The sequence below is a fragment of the Meleagris gallopavo genome, chromosome 3 (assembly GCF_905368555.1).
Source record: "Meleagris gallopavo chromosome 3, MGAL_WU_HG_1.1, whole genome shotgun sequence".
In the NCBI taxonomy this organism is placed as follows: Eukaryota; Metazoa; Chordata; class Aves; order Galliformes; family Phasianidae; genus Meleagris; species Meleagris gallopavo.
In genome coordinates, this window is record NC_139406.1 from 51665793 (window position 1) to 51680200 (window position 14408).

The 14408-nt window shown below is 36.3% G+C and overlaps 2 protein-coding genes across 2 annotated transcripts; both read left to right on the forward strand.

The window, feature by feature from the left end:
- The first annotated feature begins 200 nt into the window (after window positions 1-200).
- On the forward strand, window positions 201-6307 carry TTR (transthyretin). The gene is made up of 4 exons (NM_001291403.1): window positions 201-275; window positions 1051-1190; window positions 5194-5329; window positions 6093-6307. Exons 1-4 carry the CDS (start codon window positions 207-209, stop codon window positions 6198-6200), a joined length of 453 nt encoding a protein of 150 aa, NP_001278332.1. The 5' UTR covers window positions 201-206; the 3' UTR covers window positions 6201-6307.
- Window positions 6308-8185: 1878 nt separating this feature from the next.
- LOC100543612 (transthyretin-like) lies at window positions 8186-13687 on the forward strand. The gene is given in 5 exon segments (XM_085220945.1): window positions 8186-8375; window positions 9916-10046; window positions 12189-12248; window positions 12250-12322; window positions 13522-13687. Coding segments are annotated over 5 exon segments (441 nt in total). The 5' UTR covers window positions 8186-8306; the 3' UTR covers window positions 13630-13687.
- The last annotated feature ends 721 nt before the right edge of the window (window positions 13688-14408 follow it).

Genomic DNA, 14408 nt, shown 5'->3' on the forward strand with positions numbered 1-14408 from the left:
CAGTTCTTCCATTGACTGCAATGGCAGCATTATTCATGGACTGTCTCTAGGATTGGACTGTTTACTAAGCAAATAATCAGAATCAGCAGATTTGTAGTCATATGGGCACCCAATAAGCAGCCTGTTTTCTTGTAGGGTTGGGTATAAAATCCCAAATCTCATCAGCTCCTAGCTGTTGGCACCACGACTCACTAAAAGCAGGCAGAATGGCCTTTCACTCTACTCTTCTTGTTTTCTTAGCTGGACTGGTATTTCTCTCTGAAGCTGCACCACTGGTGAGTTTTTTTTAATTCAAACTCAGTCATTACAAGAATTATGTCCAGTATTTTCTAGATGACTAGCATCTTCTTCAACCATGAAATTATGCAACCATTAGACAGTCCTGAAGTGTTATTTTACTAGCACTTTTTTGCACAGCTTTTCTTTCACCATTTATCTATTTTAGGATACTACAAAAGGGTCTGGTATATAGAAGATGTGAACTTTTATTTTTCTTTTTCTGTCAGCTTGTGACTCGTATCCTATATCTTCAGAACAGAGACAGCTTCTTCACCAAACAAGTGCTTCTCAAAAGAAATTTAAATATTTTTAAAGCATGACTAAGAATGTATTACAGTGTAGTAAAGTTTAAGGAAACAACATCCTCTCATCCTTAATGACATTGTAGGTATTTGTTGTTGGCTGCCTAGGCTAACATACTCTGCCTGCACTTGTATTAACTCACTACTTTATTATTTGCAATCTCGTTAAAAAAGTATCTCTTCTATAACATTTTTTCCAGGATTATATGCAGCTCTGAATAGTTATTATATATTGTGCATATGTATGTGTGTAAAATAAAGTGATCTGTATAAACATTGAAGATACTCTTCTGTAAGAAAGTATGGGGGACAAAACAGAAGGTTGGGGACTGGCTTTGTACACCGTCTGGCAAAGAAATTCCTTCCAAGTCAGCATTAATTCTGCAATAAGAATCCATCTATTCTTTGAAAGACAGTTTTTGCAGGGCTAGTGAACAGCTCCTTTACAACCTCTCCTGCTTTCCCCCAGGTCTCCCATGGCTCTGTTGATTCCAAATGCCCTCTCATGGTGAAAGTGCTGGATGCAGTCAGAGGAAGTCCTGCAGCTAATGTAGCTGTTAAAGTCTTTAAAAAGGCTGCAGATGGAACCTGGCAGGACTTTGCTACTGGGTAAGTTATTTATATGGTCTTACTGAGACATTTTTTTCAAAGGGCCTTGAATAAACAGAAGAGAAATAAAGGGAACAGAGCTCTGATAATATTTTTTTGCTTAAGTTTTCTATCACCATTAACAGCACGTGAATTCTGGTCAAAAACTCATCAGATTCAAGTGGAACACACCTGTCACTGAAATACATACAAGTTGCAAAAAAAATATTTAAGATTCTCGTCATACCTTTGTAGTGGTGTAGGTTTAATAGACACATTTTACTCATTGTTTCAATGCTATCTTTCCTTCCTATAAAAATAAACAGAGGGAGACAGTTTTCTAAAATTCAAATGCCTGAATACACCATTAATTTAAGTTTCAATCTAAGAATTCACTAGATCAGGTTTTTAATTAAGAGAAGTTTCTAGCAGCAGCAGGTTGGTCAAATACAAAATGACAAGCGCAAGTATGGACAGCAGCCACTAGAGAATCCAGCTTTTCTAGTAGGATTTTATAGCTTGATTTACATAAAAGCTGCAGAAGGAAATAGAAAAGACTGCAAGGAGAGACACGCTTTTCTCCATTTGAAGGGTTTATTTTATAAAACTCAAAACAAACCTAGAAAACTTTGCCTTTGAAAAGGAACAGGAAAGTTAGGAAGAGAAACAAACAACTACATTCCCAAATATGGGGACATTTACTATGAGAGTGGTGAGGTGCTGGAACAGGCTGCCCAGAGAGGTTGTGGATGCCCCGTCCCTGGAGGTGTTCAAGGCCAGGCTGGATGGGGCCCTGGGCAGCCTGGTCTAGTATTAAATGTAGAGGTTGGTGCCCTGCCTGTGGCAGGGGGTTGGAGATTCATGGTCCTTGAGGTCCCTTCCAACCCTGACCATTCTGTGATTCTATGAAATACTCAATGGTAATAAGGGAATAAATGGCCCTCAGAATAGACTTATATACTTAAGGAGAAAGCCAGAGAAACTCGAAAAATTGACAGATTGCTTTCAGGAGAAGTGGAGACAATGCTATTGTTTTGTTCTTAATGAGAATTTGTGCTACTGTTTGGAAATCCAGATTATTTTGCATGCTTCATCAATTGGCCTTGAATATGCAGTATAAAATAGAATCTACACTGTAATAAGATAAATGCAACATCAATATTAAAAATAGTCGCATTGTGAACGTAAGTTCAGTTTGCAAGGCTGCTCTTAAGAATCTCAGAGACAAATCATGTGGTGGTTCTTAGCCGTTGTTCTTCTGGCACTTCGAGTCACAGAGAGAATCTGAGTAAAATCAAATCATGTATTTAAAATATTTAAATAAATAAATGAGAGTATCTGTAGGCAAGAAAGAAGTTGTGTTGGTTTTTTTGTTGTTTGTTTTTTGCCAGGAAAAGCAGTAAAGGAACATTAAACCACCATTTTTATTACAGGTAAAGATTGTGACCTCTCCTTTGACTTCCTTCTTAACCAAGGCTGCTTTCAGTGACACCACTGACTTTAGCTGAAAGCACTTATTTGAAATAGTTTTTCACACTCACTTGCAATGTTCTTATTTTGGAAAAACAGAGTTTATCTCTAATAAATATGTTGTGTTCCTTGACTGCATTTGGATTTTCAATCTGTAACTGAAGCTGTTAGGTTAATATTATGAAGTTCCATATGCATCTGCTAGGTACTGTAAAAGTTTCCTTTTGTACAGATGTCCATAGAAATATTTTGTTAGGTTTGGTTGTTGTTGTTGTTTATTTGTCGTTGCTCAGTTTTTCTAACAAGTTTTAGGAAATTAAGCAAACACACCTCGCCACTCATGATCATGGATAATTACTATTTAAAAAGTTTGGAAGAAGTTACCATAACAACAGCTGATTTTATTAAGAGGGTTATTTCAAAATTAGTCTGGCCAAAATATGCACGAGAATCTTAAGTCCAGCAGAGACGCTCTCTGAGGAAAGGGCACGGAGACGTGGAAGGCATGTGATCTGTGTTCTATATGAGCTCTTCCCATGACTAGCTTTGACTTTTTTAATCCTCACATGTTTTAGGAAATCTGTGCCTTACAATGAAGTTCAAGAGTTCCATTCATCAAATATTTCTCATGTGACCTAAGTTGTGAGTCATCAAAGAAAAAAAAAAAGTTACAGCGTATTTGAAATAAATATAGATGCTCAGACAGAAATACAAGTGCTTCTCAGAAGGAATGAGTTGAACCGTTTAGCTACCGGGGCTGATGGTAGGGAGCCTTCTGCCTTGTGCTAATCCCATCCAGGATCTGAATCACATACTGTCCTGTTGGATGACACTGCAACAATAGCTCTAAGCATTTTGTTTGTGAGACCACTGGCACTGAATAGCTACCCCATATTAGCAATTATTTTTTTTTTAAGTGCCCTGTACTCCTGGCAGTGAAGAAGAATCTCATTTTCAGTTTTAAAATTCAATGTCTGAAAATCATTACCTGAACAAAGATTTTTTCGGTCAGATATCATATTTGTTTTTAACTGGTTTATGTCTTAACTATCCAGCTTCTAAGCAGATATACCTTGCTAAACACCTGTACAGAATTTAAGCAATTCTGTTTCACAAGTTCAAGGACACATGAACACTCACCAATGAATTATTCAGCATTTTGCCTCTTGCCTTTTCTTAAATCAAGATAGATTAAGGCTGGAAGTACTAATTAAAATAAAAGAAAATTTCTTCACAAACTGCCTGGAGCCATGTTTCAATCAGGGCTTGGCTTAATACAAGTTTGGTCTTCCTGGGATACAGCTGACAGCTGATTTCAGCTGGACTAGACTTATGCTGTAATGCTTTGGTCAGTCTTCAAAGTGCTAGAGTTAAAATGGCTTCTTAATTCTTAATTTATCATAACTTTTTTTTATGCACTATCACTAACTGAAAAGAAGGCAATTGAAGTGGAGGAGGTGGGGAACAAAAAGCTGTGATAGCACAATGGTTTCTTTCTCTGATAAGAAGCTGTAGGTCACTGTGTTCTCCCCTCTCTCTTCCTCCTAATGCTCTTCTGTCCCATTTATAGAAAGTTATTCCTTTCTGTAGATTGGGTAGGTTGTTCTTCATGTCAGGGTTTTAACATTTCCTTCAAATACACCAAGTGATTATGAAATGTGATATTATATAAACATTTTTAGTAGAAAAAGTAAAAGAAGTTAAAAAGACTGAAGGAAGAATATGAAAAGAGAGGCATAAAAGGGGTTTAGCAGCTCAGTAGCTAAATATTCCAGCAGCTGTCATACAAAGCCTGGTCTTTTTCAGACTGTACTATGCAAAATCTGCTATATTTCCTTTTGTTTCTGGATGCCATCCACCCAGTATTTTGAAACTGAATAAACAGCCTCTCTGAGCTGGGAATTCCTATTTCTCATTTACATGGCACCTAGTGGAAGCAGTCCCTGCTCTTTGACCGCTGCACTGTAATACAAATTACCAAATTCTTGTGATGCTAAATTGCTGTTCCAAGACATTACCATTCAGGGTCATATAAAAATCGGTCAGGGTTTAGATGTAAAATCTATAGTATCAGTGTTAATATCTAGTGAATAAAATCATTTTCCACTGAAATCTCTTTTCTCTAATTATAATTTGAGGTTTGGCATCTTGCCTTTCATCGTGTCAATCCTTTTCTCAAGCCACTGACATTTGGCTCCAGAGAGCACTTGGTACAAGTTAAACATGATATTAAAACAGAGGCCTTAAATATAATCCTGCCATAGCAGTAAAGATGACCAAAAAGCAAAAAAAAAAAAAAAAAAAAAAAAAAAAAAAAAAAAAAAGACAACCAACTGTGATTCATGATGAACATGAATAAGTTGGTAGCTGAGACAAGTTCTGCAATATGGAAATATACGCTACACAGGAGGGAATTATTTCATATGATTAAAAATCATTCAATGTCAAATTTGGCTGTGCAGCATCTGCGCTATTTAACACTCAACACTGACTGTTTCTGCCTAGCACTTAAATGACAGTACAAAATATTTATGTAGGTATTTTATCATTACAGGAAAACCACAGAGTATGGCGAGATTCATGAGCTCACAACAGAAGAACAGTTTGTAGAAGGAGTATATAGAGTTGAGTTTGACACCAGTTCATACTGGAAGGGACTTGGCCTTTCCCCATTCCATGAATATGCTGATGTAAGTATTTGAGAACACTCCTAATGATCTATATACCATGTAGTGGTATCAGCTGGACATAAAAAATAGAGCGCTATCATACCAAAAGAGCAGTAAAACAGATCACTGTCATGTTATATATAGTGTTCTGGAACAGCTACAGAATTTCTTTGTAAAACATGCTAAATTATCTAAATGGCTGTCTGGGACAGGTCTTGTCTTTCACATCACTGTTACCACTGCTGTGAAATGCACTGCCTACCACCTCACTGTGCTTACATCCACTGTTAGGTCTCCAGGAATGCTCAGCAAGCATTGATGAATGTCAGTGTGTGCCATTTTTTCCTCATGGGGGAATTCAATGGCATACCTTTGCTCCATAGGCACTTCCATGTCAGATGCCGTTTTACAGGAGCATAGTTAGGATTTTTCTATGCATTCTTAGAGTAGTCCACCTCTGTTTTTCTCATTGGTTGGTTTAGTTACCACCCTCTCATCCTCCTATTCCACATCACAAACTAGAAATATGCATGCCTGATTCAGGTGGTAGGTGTCTTTACTCAACTTCACTGCAGGTGAAGTCTTTCAAGGACATGAGTCCAAGTCCCACTAATTTCTCAGTCTTCAGTGTTACAAAGTAGTGGTGAGCATTTGCAAGGGTGAAACCACTGAACAGAGCTGGCAAAGCAGGTTGCAGCAATTTGAGTATGCTTCCTAATATTCAATGTTAAGCTAGATTTGAATACATGTTGTTCCTCATGATTACAAGTTTATTCTTTTCCAGGTGGTGTTCACTGCTAATGATTCTGGCCACCGCCACTATACCATCGCTGCTCTCCTCAGTCCTTTCTCTTACTCAACAACCGCTGTTGTCAGTGATCCCCAGGAATAAAAACGTACTGTCAATACATATATTCCCTCCTCTGCTAGGACTATTATAGGTTTTTAGGAGGAAGGTTTATCCTATTGCTAATGCATATCCTTTTGCTACATTAGTTGTTATTTTTTTTTTTTTCATTTTGTAACCTGGCAAAAATTTAGACAAGTCAATAAAATGTAACTTCTTTAAAACAGTTTTGATTCTGTTGGTCAAGTTTTATTATATCCTGAAGTGTTATGATTTGTGTTCAAGTACAAATGAAATCTAGAAACACTGTGTGGCACAGGGAAGTAAATTAACACTTGATTTGATTCTATTAGCTTCCTCCATTGTCTTAAAAAAAAATCTCAGCAAATGCATTGGTTCAAAATAAGACAGGGTTCTAGTATCTTAAAAAAAAAAAAATCAGGCATACTCGAAACGTGAAACTCATTCATGTTATTTGGTTTACATACAGAAGATAGAATCCCACTATCAACTAGGTCATGGGGTAAATAGGAGAAATTCTGAATATCTAGCAGCAACGCAAACAATATAGAAAAACTTTTAAGATATACAAATGTGGAGAGCTGAGCTAAGATCTATGTAGCTTTACTTAAAATTTCAAGGCAAACTTTGTTGATTTGACAGGGAAGGATTGCTGCTCACTGAATCTAGGAAGTTCTGAAGTAATTTCAGTTTGCATTGTTTTAAAAGCTCTGCTCTTTAATACTGTTGGCTACCTCAAGTAAGTCGAATGTCTGTCCGTAAAAAAAACAAGTTCCTAAAATGGAAGCATTATCTTAATACTATTTTCAAATTTTTAGAAGAAGGACAAGGTAAATTGTGGAGTGACTGTGATTCAAATAATGTTGATAAATGGATCCAAACATTTGAAGGCTCTAACAGTAATTTCCGTAGAAAGATAGCTGATTGTATCTATGATATCCAGAAGCAGAGAATTGTTGTTTAATTGGATTACAGAAATAACATAGAACATTACTGAACTCAGCCATTCAGGAACTATCAGCACTAATCTACTACTGACCTTGGAGCTAATCTCTACATAGGAGCCTGCTGGGATGACTCTATACCAAGAGAATTCACAAGGTTACAGAAGCTTTTAACATTTTGCTATTTGATTACTTTTCTCCCTGATTTCTGGACTCTACACAGTTACACAATTCTAGCAGACAGTGCAAACAGTTTCAAAACAGCACCCATCTTAAAGCATGAATGTCATTTCATGGAATTCTGCAATTCCTAAAGCTTGAAAACCAGTAGGTTTGATTTGCAGTGGACTGTGGCCAGCCTTCTGAACAAAATGTAAATATATTCCTACTGTAGACTTTAAAAAAAGAAGTTAATGTCCCAGCTGGGCAGGTAGTCATCCATAGGTATAAAGACAATCTCAGTTCTGGAAATAGTATTTACCTAAAATGAAAGAGAGACGTCTGATGAGGATTAACTTGCAGTTATACATGTAAAGCTCTGAAGTTGTACGAAATGTAAGGAACTACTAAAGGAACAGAATTTAAAATGCTGTTTAGCTGTGCTCCAAAAATGGGTATGTAAGTATGTAATTATCGTGCTAGAAACCAAACATGGTATTTTTCCTCTATGGGAATACATAAGAAAACTAGTAGGTCACATGTTATATATTTATCACACAGAGAAATTGCTTAGTAAATAAACATGGATAGGTTGATTATGCCATACTATAACCACAGAGGAATTCTCAATTAAACGGAAATTTTGAATTAACAAGATTTTTCTATTTTTCTTAGCTTTATGAGACTTCAACAGTACTATTGTAACTACTGTTTAACGAGAAGAGAAACAAAACAGAATAGACATTGCAAGAAAACAGATTGCTGCAGTTAAGCTGGGCAATATTCACTATTCACACAGGCATTAATAAAATGGATGTATTTTCACAGACAAGGTTCATGTTTGTATGGGTTACTTATTTTCTCATTATTTACTAAGTAAACAGTAAGAATCAGCATGTTCAAAGTCAGATGCTTTTTTTTTTTTTTTAAATTGATAAGCAGTCTTCGTTTAGAGGCCTTGATATAAAAATCACAGATCTCATCAGTTTCTACTTCCTGCCACTGAGAATTCCGAGTGATAGCCACAATGGCTTTTCACTCTGTATTTCTTGTTTTCTTAGCTGGCCTGGCATTTTTCTCTGAAGCTGCACCACAGGTAAGTGTCTTACCTGACTGAAGTTGAAGTCCTTCATACTGATGTAGTTCAAGCCTTTTTTTTTTTTTTTTAACCTCTCTCTTAAATACTACAATTAGCGTAAGTGAAAAAATAGTATATTCCATTTTATTGCAATTTTATTATTATTATTATTATTTTTTTTATTACTGACTGTAGTTCTCTCTTACCGCACTTTTTCTGGTCCTTCTTTCTGCCAAGCAGAGAGCTTTCTGATTAGAGAAGTAGCACTTGCTATCAGATTCAGCAACTACTTGAAAAAACATGTTAGAAAAGAAAGGGAAAAAAATACCATAGTCACTATGCAAAGACCTTGGGCTTCTCAAAAAGAAACGATAGCCCTTATAATATAATGAACAAGGTTGTGAAGGATTTCAAGGCAGTTCTGGCAAGTTCTTGCAGTCCTAGTGTTCTCTGCGGTATCTAGCACTTCCTCCCTCATTAGTTTTAGCTCCACTGGCTGAGGAGAATCCATGCTGGAGTAATGTATTTTCTTGTTCTTTACTTACTGCTGCCATGCAGAAAAGAAGGAATCTCAACACTCATTGATGCAAACCAACTCTCTCTCCCTCATATGAATGGTGGTATAGATACATTCTGATATATGTCTGACACAGAGTGGGGCTCCTGATCCGTGGGATATTCAGTGCATCATAGAATGAAAGAGGGGACGTATGAGAGGGCACAGTTTTTACCATCTACATCATGATTAAATGGAGATCAGTGATTTCTATTTTAAGTCGATCTCTGATTAGCACCTTCTACGTAGCTCTATTCTCTCACTTTTCACTGATAGAATTAGGTAATGGAAAGATAAAGCCTTGATTCAACTTTCCTTTTGAGATTGTAAAAACACCATAAACACCATGCCTTGTGATGTGATGGGAGGAAACTATCACCATCCCATAGTTGAAAATAAAAAAGTTCATCGTCTACCCATACATAACTGCCTGGGGATGAAAAATCTGATCCTTTTTGGCATTAGGGAAGGCTCGGTATGTGGTAGTTATCAAGTTCACAGCTGAATTAAGATAATTCTTCAGTAAGATCACTAGATCAGAAGCCATCAAATTCAGAAAGTTCTGCTCAAATTGCAAAACATAGAGGGCAAATACCAAACTCCAAAACATAGAGGAAAAGTTGCCCGATTTTTAAACATTTTTGCTACTTCTGATGATTTAATTATTTTGTGTCTGGGTCACAATTTGGTTAAAAATTATGCTGTGAACGATGCGTATGTGAGCCATCCCCAAGGGAAAACAAAAAGGCATTTTCACACACAACCGCTGTGTCTATATATTGCACACACCTACTTGACTCCCTACACCTGCTGATATCCTCCTCCTTGGTTCCACTGTCTCCAGCCTCATGTAAACTTCAGACTGTATTTCTGAGTACAAAGTAATCTTGTTGAGAAGACAGTATATTCCGTAAAGCTAAAGAACAAGACTCCTGTTTTCTTTATTATGTCCCGCTTCTTACCTTTCTTTCAACATAAACAATTCTCTCTCCCTACCTGAAGGGCTCTTCTGATTCCAAGCATCCTCTTGTTGTAAAAATTCTGGATTCAGTCCGAGGAAGTCCAGCTCCAAATGTTCCAGTTAAATTATATAAAGCAGCTGCAGATGGATCTTGGGAACTGTTAAATACAAAGTAAGTCATACCAAAGTATGAAGTGAGAGAAGGGAAAGGCAATGGGAAAGTCAAGAGTTTCTAAGTGTCTTTTTTTTTTTTTTTTTTTTTTTTTTTAATCAGAAAGAAGACACACTATTGAATGAATTACATTTTATTTGCTGCAGGTTATCTTTTAACAGTACTACAGTTTCAACTACCAAACCAGTTTTATAATGTAATTTTATTACAAAGCATCATATTTCTTTTTAATACCCACCAGTGAAGTGCTGTATTATTACCAGAGGAGTCAGACTCTTTTTGTTTGAAACTAAGACTCTGATTGAGAATTCTACCTTTATTGGTTATTTCTCTTCTTTTCAAATGGGCTTTCATTTGCTACAACAGTACAGCTCTGAAAAGAAAACATGCAATTTTTTTGAACGTATACCACATAATAATTGATAGCCTGCTTTATTTCAAGGAAAAGTAATCAGCCAACATGAGAAAATCCAAGATATTTGCAAAGTCTCACCTGAGACTTTCTTCCCATGACTCTGTTAATGGTATATGCTACCTAAAAAAAGGTGACAAGGGGCTCACACGTGCAAAAGCTGACATACTGCAGGAAGTATACCAGGCACAGATGCATTTGTAGAAAGCTCACAAGAAATTGTACGTAAGGGACTCTTCGGTGTAATAGAGCAATGGGCTGGAAACAGCAACAGGGCTTTCATATGTGCCCTTAACAAACATAGCTACAGTGAAGGTCACGCATATTTGCACAAGTAGAGGAAAAAGAAGAACTTTATCTATTCATGTTGTCCTTGTTAAATAATTTGCCTTTCACAAATAAAGTAGGTTCAAACATATTCTGTCACCGGAAATGTATATAGTTTTCCATTAAGATGATGTTCATCTTAGTTACTTTCAAGTCTGAGATCAGTGGCTTAATTTAAAGATACAGAGCTGAGCAGCTGGGTGTTAATCATAGCCTTAAAATATGTTTCGTGTTGAAACACATGGAAAGCTGCAGTAATACTAAATCAATTTCTCAGTCCTGATTGTTTATAAATAATGGAACACGTTAGGAAGGGATTCAATAATAACTATTCTCAATTAAATACATGTTGGGTTTTACCTGAGAAAGCTTATTAAACACTTATCTAAAAGTAATCAAGCTATGACAAGGATAAAAAAAAAATCTGCTGACTGACTAAGGAGCATCTCTCAAGAAGCAAATGACTTCATATCTATAAACTACACGAAAGTACAAAATCTAAGTAATAGTGGACAATGGCACAAATAACATTCCATTCTTTTTTCTGCATGGAATAAAAGATTTGGCAGCTAGAACACAATACAGTGGTCTGTGACTACTCAAAGCAGGCACTTACCAGAACTTATATGTGGATAACCTACTCAATGAAAAACATAATTTCATATAACTTATTTCACGGAAATAGATTTCAACCAAGAGGTATGTTTGAGAGACAGCATTCAATATTGTTTCTGGCATCCCAGTTTGGCTGGCGTTCCAAGGTGTACAGTTTCAAGCCAGCTCTATACCCTTGGATAGCACCAATAGCACCTTTAGTTCAAATAACATCTGTTGTATGAGGATAGAAAAACAGCTGATCAGCAAAGACAACAAAGAATTCTGTAAGACTACACTGTTGACTGAACTACAATCATTTCCAATAGCAGATTTCAAGTTTAAAATTGCTGACTCATTAATATTTATGTCAAAACAACTTAACTCAACATATTTAAATAAAAGAAACAATCAAAAAATCAAGAGTTCACCCTACTCACATAGTTAAGTGCATCACAGAGCTTTTGCATTGCTTACAGCAATGAAGTTTTCCCTGTGAGTTCATTTAATTAAATCCAAGACACTGCCAAGAGCCTATGAACAACTACACCAGCATTTGGCTCACTCCTAAACCATGCAGAGTAGTGAGATGGCAGGCAGCCACCCACTGTTTTGATTGTGGAAGCAATAGATGTCACAATAAGATCTGTAAGACACCCATAATACAGATGGACGTAAGTCATTACAGATCAAAGGAGGTATTCATTATTTAAGCTACACAATATTACTTAAGTACAATTTCTAAAAAGCTGAATTTTTATTGGGCTTTTGATCGAAATATGAAAGTGCATTCTTATGCCATCACACAGACAAACCAATGAAAATGGAGAGCTTCAAGAGCTTACAACTAAGGAACAATTTGTAACAGGGATATAAGATTGAGCTTGATACAGCCTCTTACTGGAAGAAACTGGGTTTGAATCCCTTCCATCAACATGCTGATGTAAGTACTTATTTTATTCTGTATGTCAGTTGCAAAGAATAAAGATGCATTATACATCTAGGATTCAATTAATAATTACACGTGTTGAACTTCTTGCTTTAAAATGTTTTAGCATTAAGATTTAAAATTTGCAGTCTCAAAACACTCTGACGACATGCTTGTGACAAAACATAGTTACCAGCTCTCGGTGAGCTCTTAGATGCATTACTTACAAAGAGGTTTTCCATTCTTCTGCTTCTACTGAAGCCTATGACTCTTTCTGAGACTAAACACCTGAGAGAGAATAAGTAGACTAAGTCTGCTTGGAAAAGGATTTTTCTGCCTTTTGGATCCAATATTTGTACAGGTGCACATAAAGTTTATATTTCTAAATAAATCAAATGTGAACTGTTTTCTGGATGCTTGGATCCTCAATTTACAATTGAATGCTGCGTGGGACAGATAAACTGGTTAGATAAGAGTGGTCCAAACCAGGTATCAACCAGCTCCAGTGTCTGGGACTCCTGGGAGACTGTCCTCTTCCCCTTGATAGTATCAGCTCCTTCACATGTTGCTACACTGTAATAACCACAGCAGATCTGTACAGATCTGTACAAAATAATCAACTAGTCTAAATGGAGGAACTGAAGAACAGGAGATGAGCAGGTGAAGGAGATGTTAGAAGGGCTGTTGTAAATAACTCTCCTACACAAGGTCATGGCCAAAGGACTAATGCAGTCCTGAAACTACTAGAAACTCAAGTAGGATTGCTTTGCTTCATATTTTACACTGAATATATTTGCTGTAATACTGTTTAATTTTGTTTCTCAATATTTAGGACTTTGTAAGTCTGTTCAGATACTTGAAAATATACTTTAAAAAAGCAACCAAAAAAAAACAGAGGTAAAGTGTTCAACCTAGCTCTTAAAAGAAAAAAAATCTTGTCATTTATCAGTATCAATGAAGAAAATTCAATTTAGATAATGAATGTTTGATAGTAACTTAAAGAATATTCTTTGTAACATTTATGCTTTTAACAAAAGTTTCTCAACCAGTGGAAATGCGTGACGAATACTGACCACATTACAACAAGAGAAGATATTTCTCAAGTTTTGCGGAAGCTCAGACTAGACAGACAACCACAGTGGTTTCACCTATACGTAGGCTTGTGTCTAGAGACCACTTCTCATTTGTCCTGCATTTACTGTTTCTTTTTCTAGGTGGTATTCACAGCTAACGATGTTGGTTATCGACATTACTCCATCACTACTGTCCTCAGTCCCTTTTCTTACTCAACTACAGCAGCAGTCAGTGAGCCGGTGGAATAGAAACTTGACATTTAGCATAAGGATTTAGATGTGTAAATTAAAGTTTCCATAAACTCTACGAATAGTTTCTGACTTTGGTAACAGTTTTAGAATTCGCATAGCACTTCCCAGAGTAAATCACTAACAGCAAATGTCAAGTTGTTTATTCCTTTTGTTAACTTTAGGAAGATGTACTGACTTTGTTTTCAATCACTCTTGTGAATAAAAGCATTCAGAGAAACACATTAAGTTTATAAAAAAAACGTACTGACTGAAGTCTTCTGTGAAGTTAATAAGCTACATTCCTCAGAAAGAAAGTGAACAAAATATACCTGAAAGGTCTCTCATGGTAAGTGAGCAGATGGGAAATGTAAACCACTACTTGCCATCATCTATGCCTTATTATTAAAGCCCACAGTGGATGAAATCACATGGGGCCACACACATAGAAGTAGCTTTTGAGTGACAACAGGGTAAATAAGAGCATGCAAAGATTCTACACAAACTCAAAAAGCCTCCTTTCCTACTCCTAAATATAGCTGATAACACTTTCAAGGAGAATTCGTATCTACTATTGCAGAACATTAAAATCATTAAACATACTTGAAATTATTTGTGGATTCTCAAAAGATGAATTGAGTTCTGCAAATACCTTTGGCTTCAGTTTAAGTACTCCAAAAAAATTACTCGCATACTTCTAGTATTCAGACATTTCTCTAATAATAACTCTAAGATAAAAGGAACAGGTACAAAGGACAACTGCTTGTTCCTGAGAAACAGCCAAGAGATGGATTCATTCA

Excerpts from the sequence above, each read along its gene's own strand:
- TTR (NM_001291403.1), top strand. The coding sequence starts at position 207 with ATGGCCTTTCACTCTACTCTTCTTGTTTTCTTAGCTGGACTGGTATTT. Across the intron at positions 276-1,050 it reads TCTCTGAAGCTGCACCACTG|GTCTCCCATGGCTCTGTTGA; the intron begins GTGAGTTTTTTT and ends GCTTTCCCCCAG. Across the intron at positions 1,191-5,193 it reads TGGCAGGACTTTGCTACTGG|GAAAACCACAGAGTATGGCG; the intron begins GTAAGTTATTTA and ends TTATCATTACAG.